The 19,455-nt window shown below is 31.5% G+C and overlaps 1 protein-coding gene across 6 annotated transcripts in view; it reads right to left on the reverse strand.

The window, feature by feature from the left end:
- Nucleotides 1–19,455, reverse strand: part of LOC148623447 (kinesin-like protein KIF28) — a 48,728-nt gene that overhangs the window by 13,172 nt on the left and 16,101 nt on the right. For 4 of the 6 annotated variants that reach the window (XM_088565242.1, XM_088565238.1, XM_088565240.1 and 1 more), the window contains exons 6-16: nucleotides 13,013–13,173; nucleotides 10,694–10,805; nucleotides 9,508–9,575; nucleotides 8,018–8,166; nucleotides 6,385–6,405; nucleotides 5,683–5,697; nucleotides 4,621–4,702; nucleotides 4,084–4,220; nucleotides 3,529–3,589; nucleotides 2,085–2,211; nucleotides 1,020–1,283 (exon numbers count right to left, since the gene is read on the reverse strand). In XM_088565242.1, the coding sequence (XP_088421368.1) occupies nucleotides 1,020–1,283; nucleotides 2,085–2,211; nucleotides 3,529–3,589; nucleotides 4,084–4,220; nucleotides 4,621–4,702; nucleotides 5,683–5,697; nucleotides 6,385–6,405; nucleotides 8,018–8,166; nucleotides 9,508–9,575; nucleotides 10,694–10,805; nucleotides 13,013–13,173 (1,197 nt within the window). The remainder of the gene's footprint in view (nucleotides 1–1,019; nucleotides 1,284–2,084; nucleotides 2,212–3,528; nucleotides 3,590–4,083; nucleotides 4,221–4,620; nucleotides 4,703–5,682; nucleotides 5,698–6,384; nucleotides 6,406–8,017; nucleotides 8,167–9,507; nucleotides 9,576–10,693; nucleotides 10,806–13,012; nucleotides 13,174–19,455) is intronic. The other 2 variants (XM_088565239.1, XM_088565241.1) reach the window with 2 other exon arrangements.

Here is a 19,455-nt window from a genome sequence, read left to right on the forward strand (position 1 = left end):
CAAATTATCACTTATTTGTAAAAATAAATCTATCAAATATATAACAATACTCCAAGACAAATTAGCACACATTTTAAATTCTTTCATATGATAGTTGTTGATAAACTGGTCAATATCGTGATATTTAGACTGCCCACAGGACAGTGGTATTGACTGTGACAGCAATAATTACATTGTCTGCTGCTCGGTCATTATCACTGTCTTAGTCATTACCACTGTCCTGTGGGCAGTCTAAATATCACGATATTGACCAGTTTATCAACAACTATTATGTTTATTTCAATGAGGAACCCTATCCTTGGTTTTTTTTCTTTTTCAGAAAGCAATGCAAATCCTATGTCTGTGTTAGGAGCAGACGTGCGGCTCACCATATTTATATTGACAACTGTTTGATCATGAATGTGTTTAAATAAGGGGATGTAACTCTGAACTCGTAACCGGGAATTATCATGATGTGATAATGCCCGAGAACATTTTCACATCATGGTATTGACTGGTAAAACTTTTTTACTCTAGATTACTTAATACCATCTGGAAAGGGTTTATCCAATTGAAATTACTGATTTTTTACTGATATGAAATAAATATTTATCATCACCTCAGTCAGAATAGTTATCAATTCTGACCATTTCCAGCAACAACTGTCTGTATTTAAAAAAAATCATAAATGTTCAGTTGTCATCACCTTATGAGAGCTAGGAGTAATTGTTGATGAGGTATACAACAATAACTGAAAATCTCTGGAATACTTATCAACCAAAGGTGTTCTCTGGTATGTGGAGTAGCAATCAAATCAGTGTGAGTTATATCCAGTTGGTATACTTATCAACCCAACAGTGTTCCCTGGGATACTAATCAACCCAACAGTGTTCTCTGGGATACTAATCAAACCAACAGTGTTTTCTGGGATACTTATAAACCCAACAGCGTTCTCTGAGATACTTATCAAACCAACATCGATCTATGGGATACTTATCAATCCAACATGTGTTCTCTGGTACTTCAGGTACATAACATACCTTCTTCAGTTCCTCACTGATAGCATTAGCTTCTGAAACCAGAGGCATCAGATCCATAAACTCCTGCAATGCCATCACAGCTTGGAGATTCTCAGTGGACTCATGAACTCTAGGTGTAGAAATATCCATGGCAACACCATCATGTTCAGCTAGCTCCATCATAAAATAGTCAAAATGATACGTTTCAATAGGATCACTGGCATGACGCTCATTTGGGAAACCAACATACAGAAATAAACAGCTTGATCCAAACTTCAGTCTGTCCTGGAAAAAATTACATTTTTCTCAAAGTAACTATTTAAGAATAAAGTACTCTGAAAGGTCTTTAAAAACAAGATTTCCTTTTAATTCATTTCAACATAAACTAATTTAAAAAAACAACTTCCTTAAATCATGCATAATAAAAGCATTATGAATAATGCTGTACAAATAGATCTAGTCCTAATGGACACTTTTCAATATGAAATCATTTAATAGAAGTCTCCTCGGTATTCAGCCAGATCTTTACACCAACATGAAGCCAAGGAGAAAATACAAAAGCATTTAAGATTGGTGGATAATAATAAAAATATTTTCATGAAAAAATTGTACAAACAGTAAGGAACCAAAACTATTGAATCTGAAAGCTAACAGCCCATATATGTGTATTTTATGGGGCAATTAAGGCTTAGGATGGCTACTGAAAAATTGATGTTTGAAAATGTATCCCCCTTTTTAGCCTTAATTTAAGGACAGAAATGGCGCATGACATGGTGGTATTTATTTCAAAATTTCAAAGCTATATGGGAGTATTTTAGCAACATTGTATAGGTTAGAGAAATTTCACCCGGATCCATTTTTAGATTTCAGTGGAAGTGAGGACTCCCCATATGAAAATACTGTGAATAACTGCCCCCTTGTATCCTGCAAGTTACATCACAGACAAGTTTGCAGCCCCTTGCCATCTGCTTGCTTGTACATCACCAAGTGAATGAACTGGGTTCATAAAAATAATAACATAACTTTAACCAAAACTATATATAAATCATTTGATCCAGATGTCTACACAGAAAACTATTTACTTACTAAATGATTCAGTTTGGACTTTGTTTTTAGCTTATGACCATTGACATAGACTTTTGTTGTTTTAGATGTTGGTTCAAGAAACATCTCAGCACCAGTATTTATCAAATTTGCATGAGATTCTTGTATTCTGAAAGACAAAAATGTTTTAATTGTAATTAAATACAGCTCTGCCTTAAAACCAGGCAGTTAATTAGTGATTCATGTTTTTTTCAATCCCAAATATTTTTGATTGGAAATCCTTCAGTAGGCCTCATAAAACTGTATTGGAAAATAAAAGTTAAAATGAAAGTTGTGCACCGGAGGTATTAACACTTAAATTTTGGTTACATTCTACTACAGAACAGTACAGGAAACTTTCCTGCCTGAAGTTTTACGCTATAACCAGTCAAAATATATTTTACGATAAGTTGCAGATCCAAGGAAATGAACATAGGAAGAGTTGTTTTGATAACCTAACATATGTAACAGTTTGATTGATTATCTGGATATACAATGAATCACCCCCTGCCTAGATAAGATAAAGAACATGACACCTAATTGTCAAGTTACAGTGGCTGTTACAGCGTCTTGTTTATCACACCTATACAAATATGTGAAAAATACCTTTCAGCTTACTTAAAGTTCATGACTTAAAGCATATATAAAAAATTCACAGTTCTTGATAAAGAATTGATTAGGATAAATTACATGAAGTTGCACATATTGTCATGCTAGGATTACATAGCCCAACTAGTATGGCATTCCCATGAAACTAAAGTTTATATTTGATAGCAACAAAAACAAAAACTGCTTATAATGTATGGCCCATCTACTGGTTTTGAAAATTGTGATACCAAATTTTAAATCAATCTGTCCTGTGGAAATCAAGATTATTCCAGAGTGAAAAAGTCCCATAAACCAGAAAATTCACAACAACCGATATTGCTCACAATGTACACTCCACATACTAAATTTGAAATTGATCTGTCCAGTGGAGATGAGAATATTGTGACAAAGTCCCACAAAACAGGAAGTTGATATAAGACAGCAACCAAAATTACTTACAACACATGTCCCACCTATTCAAAGCCATATACCGAATTTAAAATCAATCCATCGACAGCCAAGATTATTGTGACAAAAAATTTGACAGACAGAATGACAAACTGACAAGGTGATTTCAACATACAAACTCTCAATGGGGTACAGGAAATTGTTATTATAATATTTTTCATTGAAATAGACAACTAATGCAAAATTTAAACATAAAGCATTTTCTACATTATTTATCAATTCCAAAAAAGAAAATACTCATAAATGTGATTGGATTATGGAAGAACTATGAGGAAATTATCTTGAAATTTCAATATAAACTACTGTTAGAGTTTAGCCCGGAGAGAAGTTTTGTGTGAATGGCTCCTACATAGTGTATATCTATCTAGATGTTAATACCATGTACACATACCCTAATCCTCTGATCTCTATCTTGGCTTTAGGATTCCCTGTCTTCCCAAGTAGAGTTGTGCCTGAAATATTTGCTATATAACTCACAAATACTATAAAATTTTCATTTTACATGAAATTTCCCTTACCTATCCTTACACATACAATGTCATACTTAGTAAGGTCCTTGTCTCAATTTAACATAGAATCCTATTTTTCTAGATGTTGGAGACTTTGTCCATAGTGTCAGGACGCCCCAACCATCTACTTTTCTTGATGTTGGAGACTTTGTCCATAATGTCAGGACGCCCCAACCATCTATTTTTCTAGATGTTGGAGACTTTGTCCATAATGTCAGGACGCCCCAACCATCTATTTTTGTAGATGTTGGAGACTTTGTCCATAATGTCAGGACGCCCCAAACATTCAATCAAACAATTCATAAAGTTAATACTCAATCAAAATACATCATACAAAGTAATACATATAGAAACTGATGCTTTATAATACAGCTTGTTTTCATGGGTTATTGCCAAAATATATCAATGACTACCATTAGTTTTGAATTTATACACACCTTTATTACAGCAATGCTTAATTACGCATGACAGCTGTGGATCTTCATTTACATTAGTAATATATGGTAAGTTCTCCCATTCTTTAATCTTTCCACTACTACTAGGAGTGGATCCCTTTTGTCGCTCCCATTCCTTTCTGAAATAAAATTTCACAGTCAGTGAGCTATATTAAAAAAATTAGATTTTAACCTTTAAATATTAAACCATGATACGATAAGTTTAATTTTGTTAATACTAATTCAAAAAAACACTTGACTAAGCAATCTATGCCATCAACCATGCATCAACAAGACATGCTTGAATAGTATACTTACACTTTCTACATTTCCGCAGTAAAATAAAGTTATGAGTAAAAACTCAATATATACTTTAGTAAATTCTCTACTTTTTAAGTGTAACACATATTAAGAGGACTCCCTTTAAAGCTGAAAGCTAAAACTAATAACCAACCAATCACATTTAGCACTGTATTCATGACACATTAGTTTCATCAGTAATCATCAATACTAATATGTTCCCCTGACAACAACAAATACCTTGCTTGTTCTAATCTCTGTTCCCATGTTAGCTGCATATCCTCCATTTTTCGTTCATTGTCACGTAGCATTCTTTCAAGTTCTGAAATGAATACACTATTAGAACACAAACCTCCATTACAAAAGATGTATAAACACACATTTTTATCCCATATCAACACAGTAATTTTGAGGTAAAAAAAGAAGGATGAATGATAACAAATTGTAATGTTTTATCATTCTTAAATCAAGTATATTGTGTACAATAATGTTATATTAGAGGAATTGGAGTGATACACTGCATTTTGGAGTGTAAAAAAAGAGGTAACAACTATAAATATGTGTAAATTAAAAATGTATAAAATGAAGAAAAAATGGTTAGACCGTTGTACATGTTGATAAAGATATTAAATGTTATATTGTTCATGCATACATAGTAAACTTCATGCTAATGACGAATAGATTTTAGAAAGGAACACTATCATAACAAGACGTTTTTCAGTCTTTAACATTCAGCTAAAATTAAAAACACAAATTGTCTACTACATGTATACCATTACCTTAATTAATTATATTAATCAATCATAGATTATCAATAAAGTAAATATAAAGAAACAAAAAGAAGATGAAACAAAAGTTAAAAATTGTGAGCATGCAGCCTTAGTAGTGACCAATAATAAAATGGAAGCATGCACAAGGCTTTTATATATATTACAGGGTCACAAAGATGAGGGAGGCCAGATTTCAGCCAGACAAGTTGTTTTACTCATGCATAACTGAACATCATATTTTTAACTGAGGAATGAAATCAATTTATAATTTTCAGACAGGTTAGGACATATCAAAGCTGAATTATAATTATTGATAACTTAAATACGATGCTTTATATTGACATGTCAATTTCTAAAAGAAAAAAAAATTTTGTAGGATGCTGAATATAATCAGAACTTAATTAAAAAAAATATCAGCAGAAATCAGTAAAATCTCATCATCACAATAACCTTGTCTGTATAAATTGCTTCACTTAAAAGAGAAAACTGGAAGCAAGAAGGAAGTCATCCATGTAACCCATGTATGATTCACCTTGTCGTGATAATTCTATAAAACAAAAACAAATTACAAGTATTCTGTCTTTCATACCAATTACATGTAATCACAAAAACAAATTTTTTTTCTCACTTTTATAATTAATTTTGCAATTAGTATGCGAAGTCAGAATTGTTGAAATTCCAAAGAATTAACAAGATGAAATAAAACATTTTATTGTGATGTCACTAACATTGCATGTTTTTTTCTCACCTGTGGGTGAGAATAGGAAATCTACCATGGCTAAAAACAGGAATATCCTTAATATGACAACACTTTTTATCTAAAAGGTCTAAAGAAACATTCCAGTGAATATTGAAATGTTAACAGAATTATGTTCATTATATCCAGATTGAAGAAGAAATGTACATGTAGTTAAAATCTACCACCATCTTATTTGTAAACTAAATAAATGTATTTTGGACAACAATTACTGATGAGAGCTTTGTTAAGACTAAAATTAAATATATTGCCTTGCATAGTTAAACAATATATTTTAATGATCTTGCAGAAAAATATTGTTCTTGAACAAATATGGTCAGGTATTGAGAAAACTCTGGATATTGAGTGATAAAACACTTCATTGTTTAACTGATACAAAAACAATATTCAACTTGTAAGACCAGCATTTCAACTGCATTTATGAATAAAAAATTGTTACAAGTTTAACATGCAAAACAGAGTGCTCCTGATTCTTACCTTCCTGGGAAGTTTCCTCTTCTTTAAAATCATTAAAAATCACAAATATGGTTAATGTGAACTTGATGTCAAATTAAAAAGTGCAAAACATATTTACACTAGAAAACAATTGGTAAAAAAATACATAAATTTATACGACACTGTGAGAACAGCAAATACAAGTACTGTGGACAGGTATAAACAAAGTGCTTTAGATGGTAAACACCTATATCTAATATCATGTTGTTAACTTTGGTAAATCTATGATTCTTCACAAATTGTTACAAAATCTGTATTATTATGTTTATGAGTATATTTGGTAAAGGGTGCCACACTCTTGTGCAATTGATTCTTTTATAATTTATAATATGTGTTTAGCATTTGCAAAAATAACCATTTCAAAAAGTATTAAATGTTTAAAGGATACATGTACATGCTCATGCTTCCAAAATAATAATATGTATAATTAAATTTAAGATTATTTAAAAAAAAAAAAAAAGTTTTTTTATTGAGCATTGTCAAAAAAAGTTTGAGTCACAATATATTCCAGTGGGCCTAAGAATTACTTAAGAATTCCTGATTTATACTTCAATTTTAGTTATAATATGTGGAGTCATAAATTAAACACATATTTAAAATTTGTCATAAGATAAATGCAAAAACAAAATTTTGTATATGTAAATTATAAATAAAATTAAAAAAAAATTTTGCAAAAAAGTATTTAACTTTTGAAAATATACATGTATTCTTACAAAAGTCAGAATCTAGACTTAAGTGGCCAGAAAATAATATAATAATATACAATTTTAGTTCAATTAAAGGTTGAAATATTTAAAAATAGCAACTTCAAATTCATTTTGCAAAGATCAAAACAAGTACCTTGAGTTTATTTGGTTTCTTATTCAGTACACAATATTTAGATATAGTAAAATTCTAGGTTGTGTCATCATTTCATTATTTTATTTTCATTTTATTAAACACACTTAAAAGCATTTTAGAGAACATTTTTGTTGAGGCGTAGAATTGTCAATTTTTGTCAGAAATAGTTCTTTTATGTATTTCTTAAGTTCTAAAGATGTTTTATTTACATTTCAGTTGCTTTCCAATACAGACTATACAAGAAGTTACTTGTATGCCCTATCAAAGCATTGATCTTTGACCCCATCAAATTGGAGAAAACTTTACCAATTTTTGCTTAAATAAGTATGGTATTAAATATATTACACCATTTTTCCCCTTTGATTAATAATATACCCATATACCTTCTAGGCCCATTAAGGTTTTTAAAATATATAGCTGTCCACAGCACTGTTATATGACAATCTAAGAAAATTTATTTATACATGATGATGTTTGTCACTTCAATGAACAATAAAAATTAGGTTATTAGAGAAAACACTTAATAATCAGCAATAACAATATCTACACCTAAGTAACCAGAAATACAAGGTAATAAAAATAATGACATTAATGACAGAAGTATAGCAAACACTAATTAGTCACACATTAATGGTTCATAACACATATTACCTTAAACATTATATTTATCTAAAGAAGTAAGGAAAAGACAACCATTACTTTACCATCACATTCAAAGCAATCATTCAAACCTTTAAAAAACAAACACAGATTCATAAAATCTTTATCATTCTACCTTGTGTTGCTTCCTGGCTGAGTTTCTTGCCACCAATACCACTTTTCTTCAGGAGCTCCATCAGTCTAGCATTCTCTTCCTTTAACTCCCTTATTAAACGATCAGTCGGACTTTCGTTTATAACTGCTTTATTCTGAATTTTCTTTGCCCTATACAAAAACAATATTAAAAAATTATTTTCAATTCATGTTTACAGCCAATGCAGTAAAGGTACAATGGTATTTAGATTTCTATTTATACTAGTTGGTCAAAAAGACATATTAAACGTTAATGAATAAGTAGTTCTTATCAATATAATCTGTACTTTCTTAAACATCCTCAAGTTATTGTTTGATCCGTTTTGTGTGATTTATTTCTAGGGTCAACTTTACATGACGGTAACATATCAACCTCTTTAGGATTAATCCTAGCATGACAGCAACACAACAGCTCTATAATTGATCCTTACATGGCACTAACATCATCTCTAGGACCGATCTTGACATGACAGTTACATCTCATCTCTAGGATTCAATGTTAAAATATCATTGTTTCTAGAATTGATTCTGACATGAATATAACATATTATCTCTAGGATTGATTCTGACATGACAGTAACATATCATCATCTCTAGGATTGATTCTGACATGACAGTAACATATCATCATCTCTAGGACCGATCCTGACATGACAGTAACATATCATCTCTAGGACTGATCCTGACATGATAGTAACATATCATCATCTCTAGGACCGATCCTGACACAACAGTAACATATCATCTCTAGGACTGATCCTGATATGGCAGTAACATATCATCTCTAGGACTGATCCTGACATGACAGTTACATATCATCTCTAGGACTGATCCTGACACGACAGTAATATATCATCTCGAGGACCGATCCTGACACGACAGTTACCTATCATCTCTAGGACTGATCCTGACATGACAGTAACATATCATCATCTCTAGGACCGATCCTGACATGACAGTAACATATCATCATCTCTAGGACCGATCCTGACATGACAGTAACATATCATCTCTAGGACTGATCCTGATATGGCAGTAACATATCATCTCTAGGACTGATCCTGACATGACAGTTACATATCATCTCTAGGACTGATCCTGACACGACAGTAATATATCATCTCGAGGACCGATCCTGACACGACAGTTACCTATCATCTCTAGGACTGATCCTGACATGACAGTAACATATCATCATCTCTAGGACTGATCCTGACATGACAGTAACATATCATCATCTCTAGGACCGATCCTGACATGACAGTAACATATCATCATCTCTAGAACTGATCCTGATATGGCAGTAACATATCATCATCTCTAGGACTGATCCTGAAATGACAGTAACATATCATCATCTCTAGGCTTGGTCCTGACATGACAGTAACATATCATCTCTAGGACTGATTCTGATATGATAATAACATATTATTTGTTTAATCATTGATAGTACCATACTATAACAAGCATTACCTGTCAGCATATCTAAGTGTTGATAATGTTTCATCATAGTTAATATCTGCAGGACTCAAGGCTGCAATCTAAAATGATAAATACAATTCTTAAACATATCTTATTTATGAAATACATAATACAGTTTAAAATTGTTTAAGACTATTTCTATGCATAAAAAAAGAGAAAATAGTTTCAACTAGGACCTGTAACATCAAGGTCTACAACTTTCATTCCAGGAATTGGAAAGTTTCTAAGATAAACTGTGAAAGTACTTTATTTCATGGATACCAATTTTCTGGATCAGGGAAGAAACACATGTTGGTGGATTCTTGACTTTGTGGTTTTGAAGTAATTACTAAACACATCAATGGGAATCTCCTATTAGTTCGGATCCAAATTTCATGGTCTGGCCTATGCACAAAAACCATGATAATTAATACCTGACTAACAATAGGATTTTCAAAGTAAGCTTAAAACTGCAAAAACACTCATTTTTCACCTTTCAATAGTAATAACTCTGATAAAAGAGCCATCCAACAACTATTACTCAATGAAGATTTTTGAAGCCCTTGCTTCAAGGATCCATTTCATCAATGAAGGAAAAATAACAAAATTACCAAACCAATAAAATCTAGCCAGTAGTCAAAAGGAATAGTATAAAAGGAAACGGAAATATCAAGGCAAAAACTGGAAAGTTGGAAAACTGACTTGATACAGGCATTTCAAAATAAAGGTTGGTTTAACCAGATTTTATAGCATGTTTCAATTGTAGTAATTCAAAATTTCAAAGAATGATTTGTTTTTTTGTATTTCGAGGGCAATAACTCGAAGGAATCATCCTACAAAAGACTTTGGAAGGTCTGAATATGAGGATATTTCATCAACGAAAATTTCCTTGCATCTGATATGGTTTTTAAGTTATTGGCTAAAAAATGCAAACGAAAACTGTACTTTTAAGCCTTTCAAGGATAATAAGGAGTCATCCTACAACTCCAACTATATGGAAGCTTTTGGAAAGCTCGTTCGGCTGGAGAAGAATGATCCCATTTATAAAGTTTCTATATCTATTATATTTTTGACATATAACTTGAGTGGTTTCATCCCAGTGTACTTTTAACAGAAATGGCAGTGATGTTTAATGCCTGATCAGGGATCTCACTCTAAACTTTCCTCTTCAGGTATCCTAACTACCAGTATTACTTACCATAATTGTTCTACTGTTACCACCTAATGCTGATTGCAAGAGTTTAGTAAGAACAGAATCTCTGTAGGGAACAAGAACCTTCTTCTTACCCATCGCCAAGTCTGCTAAAGCACTAATATAAGAAAGATTATTAATTAGAGTTGATAAGATAATGAGAGAAAACACAGCAAAACCATGAATTCTTTACTATGTTTTTTCTATAACCAGCAAGGATAAATTGCAGTAATTTTTAAGCTGGGCAGGTTGGCATATATAAATAACAGAATAATACACATTACAGAAATTAAATTAGAAAATAAGAAATCACGAATTTATACAAAGTCTAAGAAAATGTTTATTGATGACTCCTTATTGGTTAGGGCCTATTTAATCATACAAAACGATCCATTTGAGGTACCTTGCAATATAATTTCATAGTGATACATCTACTCAAGCTATTGTCTGGAAACTAGGCTCTATTCAGCCCCTTATTTCTCAAAAGTTATTGTTAGAATCCCCCCAAATCCATTCAAGTTTGATCAATGAGATATGGAACCTCATGACCCAAATTCTAATGAGATCCTCACACTTTATTTGAGTTATATAATTATTTTATAAAATGCTTGTTTTGGACCCTTGATCCTAAGCAGCTGGGGACAGAAGTTTCCTTTTGTTGTATGGACCTTGTGGTACAATTTCTAAACAGATCCATACATTAATTATAAGTAATATAATTAAATTTGGTAAAATGCATGATTCCCCCATTTTTGGCTCATCATTCCTTAACAGTAGAGCCATATCTCCTAAAATTATTACCAACCTCACTTTTGTTCAATGAAACCTTGCTGTAAAATTTCATCAAGAATCACCATCAAATTATCACATATAAACCACCTGTCTTTGGATGAAGACAACACATTAATATACAACCTCCAAATTGTCTCAGTCATATAAAAAAACTATTCTAAGGACCATTATGGAGTGCCCACAGGGTCAAACCCTGAACAGATGGGTTATAGACACAGAATTCAAGCTCAATTCATTGTGATTGAATACTTGACACAAAATATATAAAAATGAAAAAAAATTACATCATTAAATGAAAATAAAAAAAAAAAATAGTTGCATGAAAATTGCTTGAAATATTTTGAAGTTATTGTGCAAAAACGGGAAATCCCCCTTTTCAAGAATTAAGTCCAAAAACTCGAAAAAAGAAAGTCACAATTTCATTACAATTGAAGAGGGAGCTAACAACAACACTAATAAAAAATACTTTTTAAAAGTTTCATGAAAATGGGTACAATAACTACTAAGTTTTAGTTCAAAAACTGTGAAATTGTTCTCTCTTTTTTATGAACAAAGTCACATAAATCCAAATTAATGAAAATTAAAAGTGAGCTTTCATTATTATAAAGAAACAAAGTTTCATTGACATTGCTGGTTTTTTTTAGTCTGAAAACACAAAATCATTCCAGTGTTGTATGAATTAAGTCCTATAACTCAAAAACAAACAAAAAAAACCAGAAATTTATAAAAATTAAAAGGGAGCTCACACTTATACAAAGAAACAATTCACCAAAGTTTCACAAAAATTGGTTTCAACATTTTTGAGTTTGTGCTTCAGACGGAAACAGTACACCATAAATTCCATAATATGTCCCATCTAGTCAGACAGGTGTATGAAAAACATTTAACTTTTTTCAACATCATATATAGAAACTCATTTCATGCCTGTAAATCAATCACTTACGATTTTAACCATAAAACTACTGCATAAATAAGTAATTATCTACTATATAATGTGCATGTGGTAAAGTTAATATACTGAAACATTTGACTCTATCAGAAATTTTATGCTTCTTACTTAAAGTGATAATAAAATTGCATGTTTATTTCTAGCTTTCATATATTTATGCTGCTCTTGAATGCATAAAAAAATTAAGTCACCCAGAAGTACAAATACCTAAAAAATATATACAATGACTTGTTTTGACACATTTATTTCTATATTATGTTAACAAAGAAATATACCTTATACTCTAGGTAATATTCATATTAGCCTTCTATTGTAAGCAGATAATAAAACTAGGGTGCATTCAATTATTCTCTAAATAATTGAGTATTGGTTGTTCAACCATTTGAAATTAATCATAGAAAATCATATTGAAGATCATATTCCATTCAAAGTTATATATAAAGCTTTCTAATTATTGGCAGTAGATCTTAAGCTGGCTAATTATGCAATCTGGAAATTCAAAATGAAAGAGAAAAGAATTTTAATTAGTTTAAAAGTTGTAACAATCACAGGTCCAAAGAAAATAACATGCTGTAACTACATACCTTATGACATTTCCCAGGGTAGATAAACTTTGATTTATTGCAGAACCCTCTTTTAGACGGTCTCCAGTAGCCCCGGTGGAGTCAGCTCGTTCACTTCCTGCCAGATCTACCAAATTGATGTCACTGCTCCTAGTATTACTCCCTCCATCAGTTTGGAATACCTAAATATTGTTATGTATATAGATAACATAGGTTTTCTTTTTTAATTCAAGAATATTGAAACGATTTTGCCAAACTCTCATATATATATAAATAGAGATTTGGTGTGATTGCTAATGAGACAGTCATTCACCAAAAGCCAAGCAACAAACGAACTTCTACAGGTCACCACACCATCTTCAATGACAAGCTGAACCCATAAGGCAAACTGTATAAGGCACCAAAATAAATGACGTGAAACTTTTCATAAAAAAAACAAAATCAACCAAATCTGTATAGAAAAAATGTAAAACTAATAAAAATAAACATAAAAAACAATGATTATCACTGGACTACAGGTTCATGGATTTGAACAGGCACATCAAGTATTCAGCAGGGCTAAACATGTTTGTAAATGCTCAACCCTTTCCCTAACCTGGGACAGGGGTGGGAAAATACAACAACTGGGGGCTCTAAAGAGTCTGAATCGCTCATCTGGCTGGATAAGCATCATTCTGTTGTTTGTAAAAGCCGCCATGTTTTTCATGGATAAAAATTCCTAATGTCCACATCTAAGGAACAATAATAATGTAATAACGATTTTCATTGAATTCTGTCCAGTAGTTTCTTAATTTTCTTTTTTTTAGGAACAACACTAAATACAGCAAAAAGATGTCAAGAAAGGGCAATAACTCAAACATGGATATACAGATAAACATGATAATTTCACTTCTGAAAGATCTCATAATGCTGAACATTCTTACTTCATCAGAATTTGACTAAACCTAACAGTTTTAGAGATACATGTATATGTGAAAAAACTTCTGTCTGACCGCCATGTTCTATTTTAAGTAACTGCAGCCTTGTTTTTTCAACAGATAAAAAATCACGATATCATTTCTATGCAGAACACACTAAGAAACATTCATATCAAGTTTGGTTCTAATTGGTCTAGTAATGTCAGATGAGAAGATTTTTTGAAGTAATATCATTAAAAATAGTAAAAATCTCCATATCAGTTCTATGCAGAATACCCTAAGGAATATTCATACCAAGTTTAGTTGTAATTGGTCCAGTAGTATCAGAGGAGAATGGTTTTGAAAAATTGTGAAAGATGATGACAATAACAGACAACATCTGATGCCAAGTGATGACAATAAAAACAAACTAAAAATATGTTAGAATCGGTTTAACTCTAGATATGTATTCCATTATATTGTCATAGAAAACATTTTCAACTTGAACTGTGAAAGGCTTTTAAAAATTTATTAAAAAAACATACTTGATATCCCTTATACAGCAGTATTCTAGATTTAAGATGATATGCTTGTTTACATGCATGTATAAAAAATTATGATCCTTTTGGAAATAAAAAAATCAATCAATTCCCTTATATACTTAAAGAAGGTCACCACAGCCATTATACTTCCTTTAGATGCATGTATTTTCTATTATAACTTAATTCATACAGTTAACCATTAAAATGGGAATTTAATTGTTATGTGATATGGAAGTTAATTGGTTTTAAATGAAAAAGGTGTAATTTAACCTACTAATGTTTAAACAGGGACACTTGCCAAAATGTTAATAAACAACAATGAAAAAGCATTTTCCTGACTTTTAAACTACATTTAAATAAGTCAAATAAGAGAAATATTATTGGAGAAGCTAGAAGAAATGCTTTCATAGGACATGGATATCCCAACTTCCAAAAATGCAAAACCATCAAACTGAAGCTGAATTCACAATTTCAAATCATATTCATGATGGGTTGCTGAGAGTTCAGCTACAAAAAATTATATGACACTAAAATAGCAACAAAATCCTTTTGCAAGTGAGTAGAAAAGTTCACACATGGTACAAGTCACATACCAAATTTCAACTTGTTCCAATGAAGTATTTCTGAGATTTATGCAACAGATATGTACAAATAAATTTTACTAATATTTCAAATTAAAACTAGGTTGAAGGTGATATGGTGAGTAATAACTGGTGGAAACTATAATATCACCAGGTGGTGTCTTATGTATATTTAATCTTTTATTGAGAGTAATTACCAAGAAGAAACAGTTACATGTACACAGACTACTTGACTAACAAGGAGAAAGAGCACCCTGATATACAGATGAAACCAACCTTCAGGAAAAACAAACTTTGATAGGTACCTGAAAAAAACACTATACAAGATTGTGGAATACTTTAAGTATCTGACTGTGGACAGGGACCATACAATAACAACTATTCAGCTTATCAAAGTATAGCAAAGTGAGTATATCCACTTAGTTACTTGTACACAAAAGAAACATGTTTATAGGTTAATACTTTTTGAGCTTATTATTTGCTATTACCATTCGCTATCTTAAAAAGTTCCCTTTATGAGAAAAGGTTTCACAATTTATGAAAAAAAGATTATTTTCTGCAGTGATAAATTTTGTAAATCAAACAATTAAACCCTTTGAAGGCATCTAAATAACTGGAAAGGATCTACAAAGTGATAATTTTCTTCAGTATAGGAATTTCAGAACAGTCATGTTAGAAATGTAAATATGTGCCATTGTCATAAATAATGGATGATATAAACTGTAAGAAGTTTGTGTGACAATAAAGGTCATACACCAGGAAGACTTATTATACAGGACATGTACATACGGTAGACCAGTTCTTCCCATAACAATAGTCAAATTTCAAAAGAAGACTAATTGTACAGGACATGTACATAGACCAGTTCTTCCCATAACAATAGTCAAATTTCAAAAGAACACTCATTGTACAGGACATGTACATAGACCAGTTCTTCTCATAACAATAGTCAAATTTCAAAAGAACACTCATTGTACAGGACATGTACATAGACCAGTTCTTCCAATAACAATAGTCAAATTTCAAAAGAAGACTAATTGTACAGGACATGTACATAGACCAGTTCTTCCCATAACAATAGTCAAATTTCAAAAGAACACTCATTGTACAGGACATGTACATAGACCAGTTCTTCCAATAACAATAGTCAAATTTCAAAAGAACACTCATTGTACAGGACATGTACATAGACCAGTTCTTCCCATAACAATAGTCAAATTTCAAAAGAACACTCATTGTACAGGACATGTACATAGACCAGTTCTTCCAATAACAATAGTCAAATTTCAAAAGAAGACTAATTGTACAGGACATGTACATGTATATAGACCAGTTCTTCCCATAACAATAGTCAAATTTCAAAAGAAGACTCATCGTACAGGACATGTACATAGACCAGTTCTTCCAATAACAATAGTCAAATTTCAAAAGAACACTCATTGTACAGGACATGTACATAGACCAGTTCTTCCCATAACAATAGTCAAATTTCAAAAGAAGACTCATTGTACAGGACATGTACATAGACCAGTTCTTCCCATAACAATAGTCAAACTTCAAAAGAAGACTAATTGTACAGGACATGAACATAGACCAATTCTACCCATAACAACAGTCAAACTTCAAAATAAGACTAATTGTACAGGACATGTATATAGACCAGTTCTTCCCATAACATAGTCAAACTTCAAAAGAAGACTCATTGTACAGGACATGTACATAGACCAGTTCTTCCAATAACAATAGTCAAACTTCAAAAGAAGACTAATTGTACAGGACATGTACATAGACCAGTTCCTCCCATAACAATAGTCAAACTTCAAAATTTTAGCCATTTTTAAGTAATGACAGAGCTTCAAACTGTTTATTTTCGAGATTTATCTATTCCTTTTAATACATAATGTGGGATATATCATTTGATTAGTCTTTGAATTTTTTTAGATAAACTAAGTAGATGGAGGCAAAGGTAAATATTTTGTGATGACATGAAATAATTATCTTAAAAATCAGGAAAAATCTACAGTATTTATAACAATGGTATAATGTCACAGCTGTGAAGTAGCTTCCAGTTAAAAAAGAGTGAAAATGATAAAACAAAAACTGTAGGTGCATGACTGCTCAATTGTACATGTATATTGTTTTCAGTTAGGTGTGTTATACTCTATATCTGGATACAAATAGGAACAAGATCATGCCAACGATACCCCTTCAACCTATGGTACAAGTCATCATGCAAAAGCAATACACCAAATATCAATAGATGCTGAGAAATTGGTTACAGAAAAATGCATGTAATATACAGACAGACAAGGTGATAGTCTAATGAAAGGGGGTTTAATAACATAATTTTCACTTTTAATGCTAATTTCAATCCATCCAAGTTTTAAATCAAACTTTTCAAGTTATGTGGAATAATTTTTACAATGGACAAAAGAGTAGGTGGAAAGCCCAATGCTATGGTCCCAAACAGGGAAAAAAGCAAAAAAATGTCATTTATACCTAGACAGAGCAAGTCTGACAACAAATTACAAAAAAACAAGGCTAAAGTATTGATCAGTAGAGAATGTACAAAGAGCACTGACAAACTTTTATTGGGGTATTGAAGCTTTTCATTTGGTATGATACTATACAATTGTTAAATGCAGACAAAACTTGTATTAATAAATTGAAATGCTTTCAACTGCTGGTAAATATCTGGATATCATTATAAAAAGATTGGATGTAGACAAATATTTACTATACTGACAATCTGTACTATGCATTGTTCCAAGCAGGAGTGTACCTTTATTGATTTTCAATGGTGTGCATTTTTTAGCATACGTTTACTTCCAATAATAATAAAGTGATGTGGATAGTAAAATCTCCAGTTTAAAAAGCTTTCAGTAGCAGTCTTTTTAAAAATCAGACAGGGGGTATTCATGCATGTCAAAAACCCACCAAACTTAAAGCTGCATTAGCTGTCATTTTCGTAAATTTTTGTTTCTGTTGAAATATACCTTAACTTTGAATTATTTCTACTAAATTGTACTTTTCCTGTATAACTTCATTTGAAATCCAAAAATAAAATACATTAAATACATGAAACTGGTGTCTATATATTTATTATCTTGCAAGACAGAAAATCGACCTAGATAAATATGTATGCATGTGACTTCTTGTGACCTTAATCTGTGCATGTGCTGTAAGGGTCGCTTCTTTAAAAACAAATCTGATTGCAAAGCGAAAGTGGTTATTCAACGGTAAGGAAGACCGACGGACTCGAACCATAAAAGAAAAAAATTTCAAATATAACACAAGGATTCTTTTGAAATTTACCTATTGTGACATAATGTGGCTCAAATATGGTCGTTATTTATTTAAAAACTAATAAACTAATCAAGAAGTAGATGAAATGAAAACAAGACACATGCTTACCTGTGTATCCCTTATTGTTATTTTTTTACAAAGGTTAAAGTATTTTTAACCCAGATGAATGTCCTGTCAGCAATCTTCAAAAGTAATGGCGAAAAATAATTAGAACAGAGCTATCAATCTTCTATAGCACATATAGACCAAAAACCATCATCTGTATGGTGTATACACCATGAAACACATCTACTATTGGCAGTGTCTTAATATCATTATGGACTGGTACTTTAATCTCCATCTTCTGGGTTTTGCTTTTTTTTTTTTTAAATCAAATCACTGTTTTACAGAAATTCATGAGGAAACAAATATAATTTGTAGTATCTGACTTCAGAATAGATTAAACTTGAAATAAATACTAATTTATGCTCTAAATTTGATTCTGTCAACAGAGATAGTCAACACAATCTAATAACTTGGCCAGGTTGTAGTGTCATCAGCAAGCCATGAAATATGTAATAGGCCTTAAAGTTGTGTCATCAGGAAACAATGAAAGATAACTCAACTCCATTTGACAGCAATTCACTCAGAAAGCCGAAAACATGATGCCAATGAACGGGTATGCCTTGTATCCTACAAATAAGACTGCTGAGTAAATTATAATATTGCAAAATGTCTGAACAAGAGCAGTTCAATTCTCCTTAAAATTCAAGGAAATTTGGTTATCAAGAAGGTTCTCAATTTACAGCTATCAATCAAACAGACAGATGTAGTCTGCAGTAAACTGGATTGCCTGCATATAGCTGAAATATTGCTGCTCAGGCGTTAAACCCCAACAATCAATCAAACAGTAAACTGGAAGTGGATTTATTATATAGATGGGTCATAAAATCTTGTAACAAAAGGACCTGAATTACTCACCTGGAATTCACGTCTTGGCCATAAATATATCTGATATCAGAAATAAAAAAATACTTTTTAAACAATTAAAACCTTTCCCCTATCTGCTACAGTTCTTAAAATACAAGCACAACTGCAAAATGGCTAGTTTTGACCTTTAAGGTCATTATTTTGATAGTAGTCTTTTCTTACCACAACTC

The sequence above is a fragment of the Perna viridis genome, chromosome 2 (assembly GCF_037379345.1).
Source record: "Perna viridis isolate PV_CMFRI_1.1 ecotype Kerala chromosome 2, ASM3737934v1, whole genome shotgun sequence".
Classification (NCBI taxonomy): Eukaryota; Metazoa; Mollusca; class Bivalvia; order Mytilida; family Mytilidae; genus Perna; species Perna viridis.